Genomic DNA, 18,718 nt, shown 5'->3' with positions numbered 1-18,718 from the left:
CTTTCGGATTGGGGTAAAGCCAAACTGGAGAAAACATGCTCAGTTCAGGTGGGAGTTAAGGGGTTAAACATCGGCCCAATATCGGTCGACCTCTGATTGTTAACGCTCTTTGATTGATTTAAAATGCGAAGCAGAAACTTGCAAATCTCAAAATTACAGCTGGATTCCCCCATGATCCTTCCCGCCATGTGTTCAGTGGGAAATGATGTCACTTTTTTTGCGCTGTTCCCGCGCACGACCGTCCGACGACAAGGCCTTAAACATGTGTCGTGTCAAACGAAGCCCCCGCGTTCTTTACCCCCGTTCCTGAACCGAGCCTCTGCAGAAGATACAGGTTCACAGCGTGTTCGCCAGTCGACCGAACCTGATCTGCCCGTCCAGCCGGCGGCGCGTCTCGGTTGTGGAGCGGCATCAATGATGAACGATGCATGAATTAACCATGAGCGCGGGGACGGGGAGGGATACAAACACAGGAGGGCCTCAGGGGAACGCGCGGAGAACATGGTAAAGCAGCCGCGCACGTCGAGCTCCAGCGTGTTACGCAACGCAAGGTCAAAGGGAAGGTTTCAGAAGCTCGAAAACAAACTCAAGCCTCGATTTCACAACAGAGGATCTTCACCTACGACAGCAGATTAACCGAAACAAAAGACATGCAAAACTGGCTAATCCTGGACTTAGGTTCTCCAGTCCTGACCACGATCCCGGCTCACATTAAAGAGATGGGTCACCAGGCGCCGCCCTGACATCGCCCACCCCTCCTTACATCCCTGCAGGAGAGGTCAAAGGCCTGCAGGGATAGGAAAATATGCTTTCTTTTTTTCTGTACTGACATTTTAGAATTTATAATAAACTAAATGGACATGAAATATACATACAAATGTTCAAACATGTGAACAGATAATCAGATTCTATTCTTTAAAGAGTCTCATGTCACAGAGAAAACATTATATTTCATTCTCTGTGGAGCCCGAATCTCCAACTCGCAGCTTTAGAGCCACAAGTGGGACTTGATTAATATTGCAAACATAACAAAGCACTTGAAATATTTACATCACTCCACACATGGTGGTGGTAAGGTATGTACTGTATGTAGTAAGGCCAAAATACTATTAATTATTCAATATAGTATATCATTCTTTGGGCCCATTTACAATTAATAAGTTTTTGTTGCTGCACAAAACTAAAATACTGGCTAAGCTGAGACGATGTCGTTGCTCATGAAATATTTACAACTCACTTAAAGTATTACTTGTTAGTTATTAATAATCATGTTAAATATGATTCAAAATAGCCGATGTTTATAGTGCTTGTGAGATAAGTTCTGATCTTTATCCAAAATATTCCCAAAGGACCAGGCCACCGTTCTTACACACGGAGACATGTTCTACCTGAGCTTAGACGAGTTGATCCTGTCTGGTCTTTGTGCGTGCGCTCAGTCACACTAAACGACCAAAGATGTTGTTAGCATTTGGCCTCTACCACGCTCTTCCACGGGCACAAAGACCAGACCGGTACGGATCAACTCGTCTAAGCTCAGGTAAGAACATATCTCAGTAAAGTGGTGGCCTGGTCCTTTAAGTTCTAAAAGGTCCCAACAACGACTCTTTCCTCTTCACAAGCAGCTCACGGTTCTTCATCTCTGCATCAGCGAGTGAACCATCCACACTGTGTGAGCGGTGATTAGCACTACGGCTAACGCAATGCTAACGGAGATAAAAGCACATTACAATTGCTGATGTTTTCACTGTACATCCACGACCTACTGCGCACCTGAACTAGGCTGAGACGTAAACAAAAGCACACGGTGGAGCGGGCGTCACCACCGCCTCTCGCCGCTGCAGTCACTCCTATGGGCCGCGGTCGTCAACGACATGGGCCCAAATCAGCCCTCGTATTTGGAGTCGACTAACACAACTAACACAACTAACACAACTAACACAACCACCACCATTCTTTCATTCATCCTGGACTATTGGGAAACACTTTGCATACGGGCCGGTAAGTCCTTGGTACTTACAGTGGTACTTCTAGTGGTACTTCTAGATACTTATAGTGGTAAATACTAGTAATAATAATTACTTCTTGGTTACTATAGTGAGAATGACAAGGTATGTACTTCTAGATACAGTGGTGACTCTTAGTAATGAAGGTTCTTGTTTTCTCTAATGCTGATTTATGTTGTTTTATAGTCACACAATCCTAGAAATTACTTCTGTTTGTAGAAGTACCACATTTACTACCTATGAATTGCTGCTGTAGTATTCTTGATTACCAGTAAGTACCATAGATATATCATTGTAACTACTAGAAACTATCATTTAAAGTACCAAAGTAAATAGAAGTACTTCATTAATAAGAGTTACCACTGTATCTCTTATTAATGAGAGATACTGTGGTAACTCTGCGACAATTACCACTTTTAGTACCACAATAACTACCAAGAAGTACCACTGTAAGTACCACGGACTTACCGGCCCGTAATGTAAAGTGTCACCGACTATTGTACATGTTTTAGTGGTAGGAGCCACCGAAGCACCCGGAGGAAACTCCACATAGAAAGGCTCTTTCCAAGCAGCTCCTCCACATCACCAAACGCTTCGAGAGTCACACTTTCGACGCCTTTTGTTCTGAACATACTGTGCAAAATCTGCAAACAAACGGAGGAGCATCATCTTGGTTACGAACTCCCCGGGGTGAACTCCAACCGGCTCACAAAGTTACACAAGTGTCTTTGAAGCAAACGCAGCCGCTTTTCTTTCTCTGTGACAGTTATGAAACAGTAACTAGCGGCCGACGAAACCTGCTATAGAGAAAACGTTGTATTACCAAAAGAATTGAAAGCTTTTTGATGTGTCAATCGCAACCAACCAACCATCCATCCATCCATCCAAACAAACGTCCATCCATCCATCCAACCAACCATCCATCCATCCATCCATCCGTCCAACCAACAAACCAACCAACTGGCATCCATCCATCCATCCAACTGTCCGTCCAACCAACAAACCAACTGTCCATCCATCCATCCATCCAACCGTCCGTCCAACCAACAAACCAACCAACTGTCCATCCATCCAACCAACCAACCATCCATCCATCCATCCATCCATCCAACCGTCCATCCAACCGTCCGTCCAACCAACAAACCAACCAACTGTCCATCCATCCATCCATCCATCCATCCATCCATCCATCCAACCGTCCGTACAACCAATAAACCAACCAACTGTCCATCCATCCATCCATCCAACCGTCCGTCCAACCAACAAACCAACCAACTGTCCATCCATCCATCCATCCATCCAACCGTCCGTACAACCAATAAACCAACCAACTGTCCATCCATCCATCCATCCAACTATCCATCCATCCATCCATCCAACAAACCAACCAACTGTCCATCCATCCATCCATCCAACTATCCATCCATCCATCCATCCAACAAACCAACCAACTGTCCATCCATCCATCCATCCATCCATCCATCCATCCATCCATCCAACCGTCCGTACAACCAATAAACCAACCAACTGTCCATCCATCCATCCATCCAACCGTCCGTCCAACCAACAAACCAACCAACTGTCCATCCATCCATCCATCCATCCAACCGTCCGTACAACCAATAAACCAACCAACTGTCCATCCATCCATCCATCCAACCGTCCGTCCAACCAACAAACCAACCAACTGTCCATCCATCCATCCATCCATCCAACCGTCCGTCCAACCAACAAACCAACCAACTGTCCATCCATCCAACCAACCAACCATCCATCCATCCATCCATCCATCCAACCGTCCATCCAACCGTCCGTCCAACCAACAAACCAACCAACTGTCCATCCATCCATCCATCCATCCATCCATCCATCCATCCATCCAACCGTCCGTACAACCAATAAACCAACCAACTGTCCATCCATCCATCCATCCAACCGTCCGTCCAACCAACAAACCAACCAACTGTCCATCCATCCATCCATCCATCCAACCGTCCGTACAACCAATAAACCAACCAACTGTCCATCCATCCATCCATCCAACTATCCATCCATCCATCCATCCAACAAACCAACCAACTGTCCATCCATCCATCCATCCAACTATCCATCCATCCATCCATCCATCCAACCGCCCGTCCAACCAACAAACCAACCAACTGTCCGTCCATCCATCCATCCATCCATCCATCCATCCATCCATCCATCCATCCATCCATCCATCCATCCATCCAACCAACTGTCCATCCATCCATCCATCCAAACAAACGTCCATCCAACCAACCAACTGTCCGTCCATCCATACGAGTTCTTTAGGACCTGTCTGATCTTCAGTCACGTAAACACAGCGCAGACGGCGTTAGCATTTAGCCTCTCCCTCTCTCCTCTATAGCTCCAACACAGGTCAAGATAGAAGCTACCAAGCTCTTCCACGTTTTCCCTATTTAAATATGGTTACGTGAAGTGTTCCACTACAAAGTATAATTACACACAATTAAACAATGTGGATTTTCTAAGCGGATAAAAGGGGGAACTATATTGTAAGGCGTAATAATACCAGGAGTAGTTCTAAATCCGCGCAGTAATCTTCATTTTACTGTGCGGATGCTAAATGCTAACGCCGTCCGCGCTGTGTTTACGTGACTGAAGATCAGACAGGTCCTAAAGAACTCGTCAAAGCTCAGGTAAGAACGTATCTCAGTGTGTAAAAACGGTGGCCTGTTCCTTTAAGGTGGCGGCTCCAGGAGGGGTCAATTGCAACCAATCAAATTGTAACATTCAATTTGCTTGTGATTCATTGTGCAGCCCTAAAAGATCGTCCGAGTATACCCGCACAATGTCGTAAAAATGAAAGCGAAAATCTCTGTCCAAGCATCCCAAACCCTCCAGCGGCGCATCACGGCGATGTAAGATCGGGGGGGCCAAACTGATCGCATTAGACTTGGCCTCTCCTCTTTGCCGCAGCGCTCGCCCCATAAGCTCGGGAGGCAACATTAACAAATCCCCGCTAAGTGTGAGAGCGAAACGGCCAGCTCAGCAGAGGCTCCATCAGCTCCACACGCTCCACCTCCAGCACGCCGCTCCTCTCTGAATGTCACGGCGTTCTGACACATGCAGCTGATCGTCTGCGAGAGAGAGAGACGGGTGCATGCTAACTGCTGAGTGAGTAAGAAGCAACGGCGATCCAAAGCAAGTGTGATCGATAAGCTTTTAGTTAGGCTCGTGTGTCGGACCGGAGGGACTTTCAAACGAACGCGTGCGGAACGAGCGCCGTGCCTTGTGGTGTTCGATTCACGAGGCGACTGTACGATATGAGCAATGGTGGAGGAGTACATGTTAGATTAGAATTTTAAATTACGGATGAAATTGTTGCCAGAAAAGTCAATTAACCTCATTCAGGCCAGAGGGGGAAAAGCCAGCGATGAAAACGATGCAAAGGAATAGGTAAGAGTAGGGCTGGGTGTTAAACGATGCCACTGTGGTATCGGAAAAAAAAGATAGGTATCGAAGAAATAAAAGCAGCCTATGGAAACCAGTTACGGAAAAAAATCTTATATCTTTAGATTCAAGTTTTGATGCTGTCGGTAGGGCTGCAACTAACGATTTTTTGGGTAATTGATTAATCTAGCGAATATTTTTACGATTAATCGATTAACCGCTTGGCTGTGAATGGTGCATGAAAATTGTATTTTTTCTTTTTTTTTTAAATCACATAAAGCTATAGTGGCATCACTTGAGGACGTGTTGATGGAGTAAACTTAAAGTGAGTGTTTTTGGAGGCTCTTAGCGCCAATTCTGCTTTATGATTGGATGAGACACAGACAGATATTTATGAAATTTTCAATGTACAAAACACTAAAGACCCAAACTTGTAAAACAAAGTAAGTTTCCATCAAAAATAAATATAAAAAGAATGTCATTTTTGCTCTTTTTAAGTCTGTGTTCACTAGAAAACGATTAGTCGATTAGTAAAATAGTTGACAACTATTTCAATAATTGATTAGTTGGCGATTAATCGATTAGTTGTTTCAGCCCTAGCTGTCGGTTCAGTTTTTTCCCCCCATTTTTTCCCAATTTTTATCTATTCTTTTCCCTTTTTTGCCTAATGCTCACCCCCATTTTCCCAAATGTTTTTCTTATTTATGGCCCAATTATTACTTTATTATTTTTTGTACTAACATTTTTCCAATTTCCCATTTTTTGCCCAATTGATTCCCATTTTAAGCATATATTTGCCCCATATTATCCCTAATTTTTTTTACACTTTTTTCTTTATTTTTGCCACAATTTTGATTGTAAATATATTGTAAACTTGCAAATCTCCCATTATTGTTCCATTTTCTGGTTCAAGACGACAAATTATTTAGCAGAGGCATCGGAAAAAGCATCGTTCAGGTATCGATATCGAAAAGAAAATATCGTTACACCAGTATCGTTCAGCATTGGTATGTCGCTCCCTCATTAAAAACATGGCTGAAGTGTTGCCTTGGCACATTCACGTATTTCTGAGTAATCTGTAAAAACTCTGATGGCGGCCATTTTAGGGATAGGTTTGCCTGAGTCCTCCTAGGAACGCCCCCACCTCCTGGAGACGCCTCCGAGCTTTCGTCACCAGCCGAGTAACCAACCACTGCTCCTCAGCAGAACCCCCTGACAAAGTTTTTTGACAATGCTGAGAACTCTGCTCTTAATTTATACATTATACAGAGAAAAATGTGAACACCGCGTTCCAAATTATTATGCAAATGACATTTTTCGTTGATTTCCTAAACTGTCAACTCAAATGAGAGTCAGCGTCATGTTCAAGTCTTTAACTGGTCGAGGATCATTTAAAAGTGGTTGAAAAAATCTCCCAGTGAAAACAGTATTATTTCAAAAATAAATATAGTAAAAAACTCGAAATCCACTGTTCCAAATTATTATGCAACTCATCGTTTCAATACATTTTAAAGCTTGTAATTAACTGAAAATGGTCATTTGTAGAATTTTTGCCACAATTTGCCACAATTTTGATTGTAAATAGATTGTAAATTTGTAAATTTCCCATTATTCTTCCATTTTCTGGTTCAAGGTGACAAATTATTTAGCAAAGGCATCGTTCAGGTATCGGTATCGAAAAGCAAACATCGTTACACCAGTATCGTTAAGCACTGGTGTGGAAACAGCTCAAAGAATGAGGTCAGCTGACTCCCTGAACGCACTACCAGGTTATTCCCTGATGGCACGGGCATGTTCCAAAGTGACGATGCAGGGATTCACGAAGCTCTTATGAGAAAGTCCAGACCTGAACCCCATCCAGAATCTTTGGGCTGAGCTGGACGAGGCTTTTCTCCCATAAATACAAGATCTTGGTGGAAAAAAATGTGCAACACTGACTGGACGGACATAATCTTGTGTGACATTGCAGAAGCTTATCGAAAAAGCTAAAGGGGAAATATTAGAGCGTGTGACCTTTTTTTGGCGATGCGGTTTATTATTAGATTTATCCGGCTCCAAAACGGGGCTTCAAGGGACTCAAACACGAGAAATGCTACGAGTATGTTTACAAGCGGGCGACACCACAAAAGCAGCAAAAGGATGGAGCCGGTTCACACTGAGCACGAGGACAAACACGATGCATGAACGCCGTCTCCGGGACAACGATGCATAAACGTCGTCTCCGGGACATCTGGGCCCCGAGGAGAAGAGGAGCCGACCTGAGAGCCGACCTGAGAGCCGACCTGAGAGGCGGCTTCGGGACGACTCGCTGACTTATTCATGACACAAGCGGCTCCTGTTCTCCGAGCCGGGTCTTCAAGTTACTCCGTCAGTCCCGTCTGTGCATCAGCGGATTAGGAAATGACAGAGGACGTGGTGATGGAGGGACGAGGACTGAACCGGGACTAAACAAGGACTAAACCAGGACTGAACCAGGACTGAACCAGGACTAAACCAGGACTAAACCAGGACTAAACCAGGAGTAAACTAGGAGTAAACAAGGACTAACCCAGGACTAAACCAGGACTAAACCAGGACTGAACTAGGACTGAACTAGGACTGAACCAGGACTGAACTAGGACTGAACCAGGACTGAACCAGGACTGAACCAGGACTAAACCAGGACTGAACGAGGACTAAACGAGGACTAAACGAGGACTAAACCAGGACTAAACCAGGACTAAACCAGGTCTAAACCAGGACTAAACCAGGTCTAAACCAGGACTAAACCAGGAGTAAACTAGGACTAACCCAGGACTGAACCGGGACTAAACCAGGACTAAACCAGGACTGAACCAGGACTAAACCAGGAGTAAACTAGGACTAAACCAGGACTAAACCAGGAGTAAACTAGGACTAAACCAGGAGTAAACCAGGAATAAACCAGGACTAAACCAGGAGTAAACTAGGACTAAACCAGGACTAAACCAGGACTGAACCAGGACTAAACCAGGACTAAACCAGGACTAAACCAGGAGTAAACAAGGACTAAACCAGGAGTAAACTAGGACTAAACCAGGACTAAACCAGGACTAAACCAGGAGTAAACCAGGACTAAACCAGGACTGAACCAGGACTAAACCAGGACTAAACCAGGACTAAACCAGGACTAAACCAGGACTAAACCAGGAGTAAACTAGGACTAAACCAGGACTAAACCAGGACTGAACCAGGACTAAACCAGGACTGAACCAGGACTAAACCAGGACTAAACCAGGAGTAAACTAGGACTAAACCAGGAGTAAACTAGGACTAAACCGGGACTAAACCAGGACTAAACCAGGGCTAAACCAGGACTAAACCAGGACTAAACCAGGACTAAACCAGGACTAAACCAGGACTAAACCAGGACTAAACCAGGACTAAAGCAGGACTAAACCAGGACTGAACCAGGACTAAACCAGGTCTAAACCAGGACTGAACCAGGACTGAACCAGGACTAAACCAGGACTGAACTAGGACTAAACCAGGACAAAACCAGGACTAAACCAGGACTAAACCAGGACTGAACCAGGACTAAACCAGGACTGAACTAGGACTAAACCAGGACAAAACCAGGACTGAACCAGGACTGAACCAGGACTAAACCAGGACTGAACCAGGACTAAAGCAGGACTAAACCAGGACTAACCCAGGACTGAACTAGGACTAAACCAGGACAAAACCAGGACTGAACCAGGACTGAACCAGGTCTAAACCAGGACTAACCCAAGTGAAAACCAAGTACAAACCATGAGTAAACCATTAAAAGGAACAGGCCACCGTTTCTTCATACTGAGATATGTTCTTACCTGAGCTTAGACGAGTTGATGTGTACCTGTCTGGTCTTTGTGTGGGCCGTCAGTCACGCACAACGACCAAAGATGTTGTTAGCATTTGGCCTCCAAACAGGGGTGAAGTCTGAAGCTACCGCGCTCTTCCACGGGCACAAAGACCAGGCAGATACAGATCAACTCGTCTAAGCTCAGGTAAGAACATATGGATGGAATAAAGGCCTGTTCCTTTAAGGCGAGACACTGCAGGTGAACGGGGGAAACATGTATATTTACAGATATCAATTTGAAACTGTTGCTGTCGATCACTGGCATAAATGTGAGAAAAAATACATTTCAAGTTTTCTGTCATTTTATCTTTTCATATAAGAACAAGGTGTTTTATGTTTTATGCCTAAAAATGCCCCAAATTTCACATCTTTTCAGCGACGAAATCTGAATAATGGACAGAGCTACATTCAAATTTATGGTTTCATTTCATTGATGAATGAGTTACCAAGACTTTTTCAGAGGGGATTATGGATTTCATGTTTAGTTTTAAAATAAGCTGTTTTTTAGTGGAAAAAAAATTGTAAAAATGTAATTTTCACCTTATTTTTTGACATTCAAAACTCAATAAATGGGGCTTAGGGATTAAATAATAAAAAATCCCTCTGAAAAAAATCTTCCAAATATTGTTCAGTCCAAGGCTGGAAAATGTGAAGTCTTTAGGTCCGACTGACGTGGACATAGTGTCGCCACAATGACAGAAACATGTGTTTTGAGAAAAAGGCCCTTGAAATTGTGTTCTCCCATATAAGTCTATGGGGGAACATTGAATCAGCGCAATATTTAAACATGTTATTGTGAAGATTAGGCATATTTTCTGTTTCCAGGTGAAAGCTTATATGTTCAGAGACAGATTTGGCCCAAAACCTGAAAACTGAAAAAAATGGAGTTTTGCCTGTAGTGTCTCCCCTTAAACTAAACTAAATGAGACCAGGACTAAACCGGGACTACAAACATGCACAGGTCTAAACCATAATGTTCAACAGCTAAAAGTAAACCAGGACTTAAACAGGACTAGATCAAAGTGTAAACCAGCTCAGGACTGAAGGATGTGTTAACCAGAGCTGTTAACCCAGGACTAAACTAGGACTAAACCAGGACTAAAGCGAGTTAAGCAGGACTAAGATGGGGCTAAACAAGGCTTAAACTAGGGGTCAACCAGCTAAACTAACCCAGGTGTGAACAGCTGTAACCCCAGCCCTGGGTCTAGAAACCTGACTGTGGCTGAGGCTCCAGTAACCGGACAGCTGCCCCGTGTCGCGCGCGCACACACACACCTGGCTTCACGGTCTTCAGCCTGATGGGCTCTCGGAAGTGCCGCACCACCGCCAGCGAGTCCCGGTTGGTCAGCCCGCTCACCGGCGTCCCGTTCACCTCCAGCAGCACGTCCCCGGGGCCGGGCAGCCTGCCGGCGTGACACACCATCGCCTCGGCCGCTACGTGTCCGACGTACGGGAACTGCCCGAGCTCCGCGCCCCCGCGCAGCTCCACCACCGCCACCAGCTCCCCCGAGCCCCCCCACGTCACGGTGCATTCCTGGATCTTCGCGGACCAGTGCTTCTTCTTCTTCAGCGTCTTGGACATGGCGTCACAGTGGTCTCCGTAAAAACCCAAAGATAAAAAAAACTCCCAATTCAACGCCCGTGTTCGAGCATCCTCTGACGGCGCCCGGGATGCCGTGCCCCCCCGTGCGTCAGCGCCGCATCGAAGCCCCCCCAAACCGCCTCTCCTCTGGTGCTCACACAGCCGAGATCCCCCCACACAGTCCAAAGTGCTGTGCGTAAACAAACAGCGGCTGCGCCTTCGGTCGTGGAGCCGAACGCGCACTTTGCCCAAAACAAGTGAGGCGGGAAAGAGCGCAAAAACGCACGCAGGGGAAACTTTTCCACGTCCCGGCTGATGAACCCGCTTCAAACGCCGCTCCTGCTGAGGTAACTCCAGGCACCTGTCCTCTCTCTGTGCCCTCCTCCTCCTCCTGCGCGCGGTGACATCAGCGGGCGCCACTCAGCCCTTGGAAACGGGGGGAAACACACGCGTTAATCCGTGCCTTTTACGCAGCGCTCGCGCGTCCCCTCCTCTTGTTGCGCAGGCTGCGGTTTTTCCACCTCTGCGCTCACGACCACTGTGGGAACGTGTGCTCCGGGACGACGCCAGCAGCAGCGCGCAGGGGCCGTGATCCGATTAGGCTCCGCTCCATAACTTTTTTTTTTTTTTTCCTCCTCAACCTTTTCCGCGTTGGTCCCTCGATTGCGATTCGTGCCGTCCAATCAGGTGTCAGAGGATGCTCCCCGAGGCGCTCCCGCTGAGCCAATGGTCAGGGGCGAGGTGGGCGGGACGTGCGTTTGGCTCTGGGAACAGTTTGGTGTTTGTGAAGGCGGGGCTTGTGGTGCTGGGACGCGGGGGTCACGTGGGAACGCAGCGGTTTTACCTGGAACTCCTCGTTTCGAAACGGTCCCGGTGGATTTGTTTGCGCGCGCGGTTAATGATCACAACTTTCTGCTCAAAACTCTGTGATAAAACTTCTGGGTCGAACTCTCCATCAGGGCAGTGCACGTGAAGCGATGTCCTGCACAATCCTGCCCTCTTGTGGTGACAGTGAGGACGACAGTGACTCAGTGGGTTTGAGTCTACGCACGTAACGCACGTGTAGAGAAATGTGGCAACGCGTGAATGGGTTTAATTTTTCTGTTTCTACTACGCACTAGTGAATATCAAGCATTGGCTTAAATGACTTGAATTGAGGAAATGTTTCTTGTTTTGAGCGGTTTTCACTCATTTAGACACTTTTCCTGATCGGACCGAGTTTCCTTTGCTTGTTTGAGGACATTTCAGACCAGTTCTAGGGTAAATCTCACTTGAAATAAGAAAGTAAAATTGCCAATGAGATGAGACCAGTTTTCTTTCCCCATTGGCAAAGAAAATGACCTGAAATAAGGACGAAATGTATCGAAACGAGTCAGAAACATCTCAGAACAAGTGAAATAATCTAATGCCCAACAACTTCTTAACCAGTCAAAACAACTAAAATCTGGATTATTGTGCTCAAATTGAAATGTTTATACTGATTTAATTAATCATTTTTTGCAGTGCAGACGACTGTGAGTCTAATGAATATAAGATCTTTAGTTTGTCAAACAAAAACAAATCATTTCATAGAGCAGGGGTCACCAACGTGGTGCCCGCGGGCCCCCAGGGGCCCTTTGGGGCTTTTTCTAAAGTGTAAAACACTTCATTTTCTTGAATCTAATTCTTAAAATTACAGTTATTTCGGTTCTTGTGACTCAGTATGAGTTTAAAATAAAGTTTTTTAATATAATATGGGGTTAATATCCTATAAGTGAACAGTTCACGTTTAAGTCTTTAGGATTTGTTTTTAACTGGTCGCCCTCGAACAACTTAATGCTCTTAAAGTCGCCCTCAGCTGAAATAAGGCTGGTGACCCCTGTCACAGACTAACCTTATAGACTAAAGGGGACATTTATCAAGAAATACACAGTATAAGCTGGAATTTGTATTTGTGGGTTTGTTGCACCTATTTTACCGTTTGAAATGGCCCGTGTGAATGACCAGTGTTGGGGAGAAAACTGCTTACAGAAAACTGCACTCTGTAACATTTACATTTTTTTCATGTTTAAAAGCGATGATTGAAAACATGCAGCTACACTTGTTATGTTGTTATTTGAACTTATTTACCACTCATTTGAAACGTGACAAAAGCACCAAAGTCCAGAACAACATAGAGCTGCTGTTTTCATCACATTTTATTTTAGTCGACTTTAGGGGCGACAGTGGCACAGATGGTAGAGCGGGTCGTCTCATGATCAGAAGGTCAGGGGTTCGAATCCCTCATCCTGAAAGTGCACACTGTCGTTGTGTCCTTGGGCAAGACACTTCACCCACATTGCCCCCAGTGTCTGCATACATTGGTGTGTGAATGAGAGTATGAATGGGTGAGTGGATCCTTGCTGTAAAGCGCTTTGAGTGCCTAATGTAGGTGGAAAAGCGCTTTATAAGTTGAGACCATTTACCATTTATCCATCCATCCATTTTCGTCCTCTTTATCCGGGGCCGGGTCGCGGAGGCAGCGTCTCAGCAGAGACGCCCAGACTTCACGATCCACACACACCTCCTCCAGCTGTTCTGACCCCGAGGCCACACCTCCTCCAGCTGTTCTGACCCCGAGGCCACACCTCCTCCAGCTGTTCTGACCCCGAGGCCACACCTCCTCCAGCTGTTCTGACCCCGAGGCCACACCAGGCCAGCTCAGAGACATAGTCCCACCAGCGTGTCCTGGGTCCACGAGGCCTTGTCCCGACTCTACTCCGAGCTCCTCCCGGGTCACTGAGCTCCTCCCCCCCAGCCACCCTGAGAAGGAAACTCATTTCAGCCGCTTGTGTTCGCGATCTCGTCCTTTCGGTCATGACCCAAATCTCATGACCATAGGTGAGGATCTCATGACCATAGATGAGGATCACATGACCATAGGTGAGGATCTCATGACCATAGGTGAGGATCACATGACCATAGGTGAGGGTCACATGACCACAGGTGAGGATCACATGACCATAGGTGAGGATCACATGACCATAGGTGAGGATCACATGACCATAGGTGAGGGTGGGAACGTAGATCGATCGGTAAATCGAGAGCTTTGCCCCGACTCAGCTCCCTCTTCACCACGACAGACCGATACAGCGACCGCATCACTGCTGACGCCGCACCGATCCGTCTGTCCATCTCACGCTCCATCCGTCCCTCACTGAGAACAAGACCTGAGATACTTGAACTCCTCCACTTGAGGCAATGCCCTTATCGTTAAATAGGTTTAAAGTTTGAGTTTATATTATTATTTGTGTTACATGTTTCATCACGATTGAACCATAGAAAATGTGTGCACCAGTAACAACGGCAATAAAGCCAATTCTGATTCTAAAACCCCTCAAATTAAACAGTAACTTTACCAGAATACAGCACTAAACACACATTCTAATCAGTTACTACCCAACACTATGAATGTTCAGACCGATGCAGTTCAGACCAGGCTCTATCTGACCAAATCCAGATCTGTGTAAACACCATAACACATCCGCATCCGCTCTGGATCTTTCTAAGAACACACTGGAAAAATAAAGGAACTATCTACACTGATTACATTTGCAGCTTTTCTTTTGTCCCATTTAACCCAAAAAACAACATTACCTCAGTTTAACCGATCTAGAAAACCAACACAATGACAGAAAACTGAAAATGAAATAACAAACACGCTTCACCAGGTCAATATTACACTCTAAACGAGAGGGGGAAAAACTATAGGCTAACGTAGGGCTGTGCAATTAATCGAAATTCAACAGTAAACGATTACAAAATTATAATTATAATTTTTTTTTTTTTTTTTTTTCTTCTAATTTCTAATTTTTGGATTTTTGTCACTTTTTTGATGGATTTTTGTCACTTTTTTGATGGATTTTTGTCACTTTTTTGATGGATTTTTTTCTTTATTTTTTTGATGGATTTTTGTCATTTTTTTGCTGGATTTTTGTCTTTTTTCAAAAAAAAAAATTCTAATTTTTTTTTTTTCCTTTTTTTTTCTAATTTATAATTTTTTGATTTTTGTGACTTTTTTGATGGATTTTCGTCTTTTTCTGCTGGATTTTTGTAATTTTTTTGATGGAATTTTGTCACTTTTTTGATGGATTTTTGTCACTTTTTTGATGGATTTTTGTCACTTTTTTGATGGATTTTTTTCTGCTGGATTTTTGTCACTTTTTTGATGGATTTTTTTCTTTTTTTTTTTGATGGATTTTTGTTATTTTTTTGCTGGATTTTTGTCTTTTTTTTTCCCTGGATTTTTGTCTTTTTTTTAATGGATTTTTTTCACTTTTGCTGGATTTTTGTCACTTTTTTGATGGATTTTTTTAAAGGAAACAAATAATCGTTTGAATAATCGTGATTTCAATTATGACAAAAATAATCGTGATTATTATTTTTTCAATAATCGAGCAGCCCTAGGCTAATGTAACCTATAATGTGCCCAAAACAAACCTCCGCCTAACCCGGACTGTCTGGATGAAACCCAGTGTGAGCTCAGAACATCTTGGACACATATTTCCTGCCACATGAACCTGATGTGGGTTTGAATGTTACCGAGTGCTGCAGCTGCTCCCGTTGCCTTGGAGGTCACGGATGTTAATGATTTACTCTCAGGTCGGTGTCCTCGCTGCCAGCAACGTGCGCCCCGGCCATTCCCAAAACTACACCTCACCAGAAACACCTCCAGGGCTGGATTTTACACATTTAACGATGTTCCTGTCCTGGAAAAAGAGCAGTGGGTCCCAGGTATGAAAGCTTAAAAAGATGGATTTACTTGTTTATTCCACACTTGTTTATCTGTGTTCACAAAATGTATTTCAACTGTATTTGTTCTTAGTGAGTAAATACTTCTGAGGTTTGCGTTCATGTCAATTTAGAACTCGCTGTCATGATTTCAGACAGACAACAGGAGCCGGTCTGACCCTTTTTGAAAGAAATCATCAATCTTGGCTATTGGGTCCATAAAGTGACTGTACTGATCCTGTGTGATCTTGCTTTAACCTCTTCACTCCCACCTGAACGGATCCCATTTTCTCCAGTTTGGCTTTACCCTAATCAAAAAGATTCTTGGGGAAAAAAGCACCAAAACGTGACAAAAATTTAACAAAAAAATTACAAAAATTCAACAAAAAAGTGACAAAAATTCAACAAAAATGTGACAAAAATTTAACAAAAATGTGACAAAAATGTGACAAAAATGTAAAAAAAAAATTACAAAAAATTAAACAAAAAGTGACACAAAGCTCAACCAAAAAGTGACAAAAATTCAACAAAAATGTGACAAAAATGTGACAAAAATTTAACAAAAATGTGACAAAAATTCAACAAAAAAGTGACAAAAATTCAACAAAAAAATTACAAAAAATTCAACAAAAAGTGACACAAAGCTCAACCAAAAAGTGACAAAAATTCAACAAAAATGTGACAAAAATGTGACAAAAATTTAACAAAAATGTGACAAAAATTCAACAAAAATGTGATAAAAATTCAACAAAAATGTGACAAAAATTCAACAAAAATGTGACAAAAATGTGACAAAAATTTAACAAAAATGTGACAAAAATTCAACAAAAATGTGCCAAAAATTTAACAAAAATGTGACAAAAATTCAACAAAAAAGTCACAAAAACTCAACAAAAAAATTACAAAAAATTCAACAAAAAGTGACACAAAGCTCAACCAAAAAGTGACAAAAATTCAACAAAAATGTGATAAAAATTCAACAAAAATGTGACAAAAATTCAACAAAAATGTGACAAAAATTCAACAAAAATGTGATAAAAATTCAACAAAAATGTGACAAAAATTCAACAAAAATGTGACAAAAATTCAACAAAAATGTGACAAAAATTCAACCAAAATGCAACAAAAATGTGACAAAAATTCAACAAAAATGTGACAAAAATTCAACAAAAATGTGACAAAAATTTAACAAAAATGTGACAAAAATTCAACAAAAATGTGACAAAAATTCAACCAAAATGTGACAAAAATTCAACAAAAATGTGCCAAAAATTTAACAAAAATGTGACAAAAATTCAACAAAAAAGTGACAAAAATTCAACAAAAAAGTGACAAAAATTCAACCAAAATTTCACAAAAATGTCACAAAAACTCAACAAAAAAATTACAAAAAATTCAACAAAAAGTGACACAAAGCTCAACCAAAAAGTGACAAAAAATCAACAAAAATGTGACAAAAATGTAAAAACAAAAACAAAAACAAAAAAACACACAAAAGGTGACACAACACAGCAACAACGCGAGGAAAAAGCTCAGTTTTGTGGGTCTTAGCTTTCAAATGAGGTGCTACACAGCCAAAAGAGAACAGAATGCGTTTGGTTTAGGCGGGCGGTAAGAGGCTAATACATTTCTGATAACTGAGGCTCTCCAGGGATATTTTTTTTATAATGTTTTGAATAATAATTTGCTCATTTTGTTAAAGCTTCTGCGGACATGAACTCAAGATGCAACAACAGTTTTTCTTCTGTTTCTCTGGTGTGTTGTTCCCAGTGTATGATGTGTTACCTCTGCATTATTATTATATGTAATGTATATGTATATGTATGTATGTATATGTATATGTAACCTCTGACTGACTGTCTCTGCCTCTGTGTCTCAGATGAAGACGTGACCTCTTCTCTTGCCGTCACCATCATCCCCTCACTTCTGACGTCGAGCTCCTCATTCTCTGCAGTCGGCGTCGGAACAGGCAGAGGCGACCAAGGACAACCGGAGAGCTGACAGGTAGAATGATGAGGTTTTAGACAAATGAGTTTTGTTCTAAATCCACTTTTTGCGTTTTAAGGCCCTGTACGTACCTGATTTGTTTTGTCCTCCTTCAGTATATTGTAAACTCATAAACACTGCATCTCATTATAAACTGTATCAAATTTGTCGTGAAATGTGCCTTTAAACTCATCCCAGTGAAGGATCAGGATGCAGGTCACGTGTGAGGAAAGTTAGGCTTGAGTTTGGACCACAGCTGACATTTGAAGTTATTGCTTTCCCAGCTGTGTTCGGCGCTCAAAGCGTTTCAGAGCAGGTAATCACTCACCCGTTCAGACGCTGGAGCCAGGTCGGGGAAGTGTCCTGCCCAAGAACACAATGACAGTGGCCCCGTCCGAAACGAGCAGATTGGTAAGAGGTCGAACGCCAAACCGGATGTGCATCAGCTCCGCCCGATAAGAAGCCTCCGAATTGGGCCGTCAGTTAGGGAGGAGTTCGGGAAAGGAGCCTCGATGCTAACTGTCATAGCCACTTTAGCATAGGGACCTCTGGTGATAACTAACCGGTGATTAGGAGCCATGTGCCATCCCACAAGCCACTGCGCCAAATCCCCCCACCCCCCTCGCCCCCCCCCCCCTCGCCCCCACCCCCGAGTGATTCATGCTGTTGATTGACAGGAGCACATTTAACAATAAAAATAATAATAATTAAAAAAGATTCTGCACAAGCCAAACTTTATAAAGTGATAAATCCATGTTGTCGTCTCCACAGCTCAGTCACATGTCAGTGTTAAAGAGGAAACTCAGGAAACAGATTAAATGCTTTTGTTTTCATTTAGTAGAAACTTAAGCCACATGGATCATTTGCTGCTGTCGCTTTAAGAAACAGCTGCTGAAATAAAATATCACTAAAGGGAAATGTTTGGATCATTTGGATTTATTTTTCTCCTTAAATGTCTTTGTTTGGACACTATGTTGTTGTTGGACACTAGGGGGCGACATGCACTTTTGTTTGGCCTGCACTCCACCAATAACTTTAAAGAAGAAGAAAAGCAGCTGTTGGTGATGTCACTTCCCTTTCCCCTGTTTAAGGACGGAC

At 43.3% G+C, this 18,718-nt stretch overlaps 1 protein-coding gene across 2 annotated transcripts in view; it reads right to left on the bottom strand.

The window, feature by feature from the left end:
- The window catches only part of magi3a (membrane associated guanylate kinase, WW and PDZ domain containing 3a), a gene marked incomplete at its 3' end in the record, with an annotated part of 461,011 nt that extends 450,112 nt beyond the window's left edge, over positions 1-10,899 (bottom strand). For both annotated transcript variants that reach the window (XM_079558791.1, XM_079558792.1), the window contains exon 1: positions 10,579-10,899. In XM_079558791.1, the coding sequence (XP_079414917.1) occupies positions 10,579-10,885 (307 nt within the window). In that variant the 5' untranslated portion in view covers positions 10,886-10,899. The remainder of the gene's footprint in view (positions 1-10,578) is intronic.
- Positions 10,900-18,718: the final 7,819 nt, after the last annotated feature.

This window comes from Gobius niger, assembly GCF_951799975.1.
Source record: "Gobius niger genome assembly, chromosome: 6".
Classification (NCBI taxonomy): Eukaryota; Metazoa; Chordata; class Actinopteri; order Gobiiformes; family Gobiidae; genus Gobius; species Gobius niger.
Note: the sequence above shows the minus strand (reverse complement) of the source record. Positions and strands in the feature narration are given on the sequence as shown.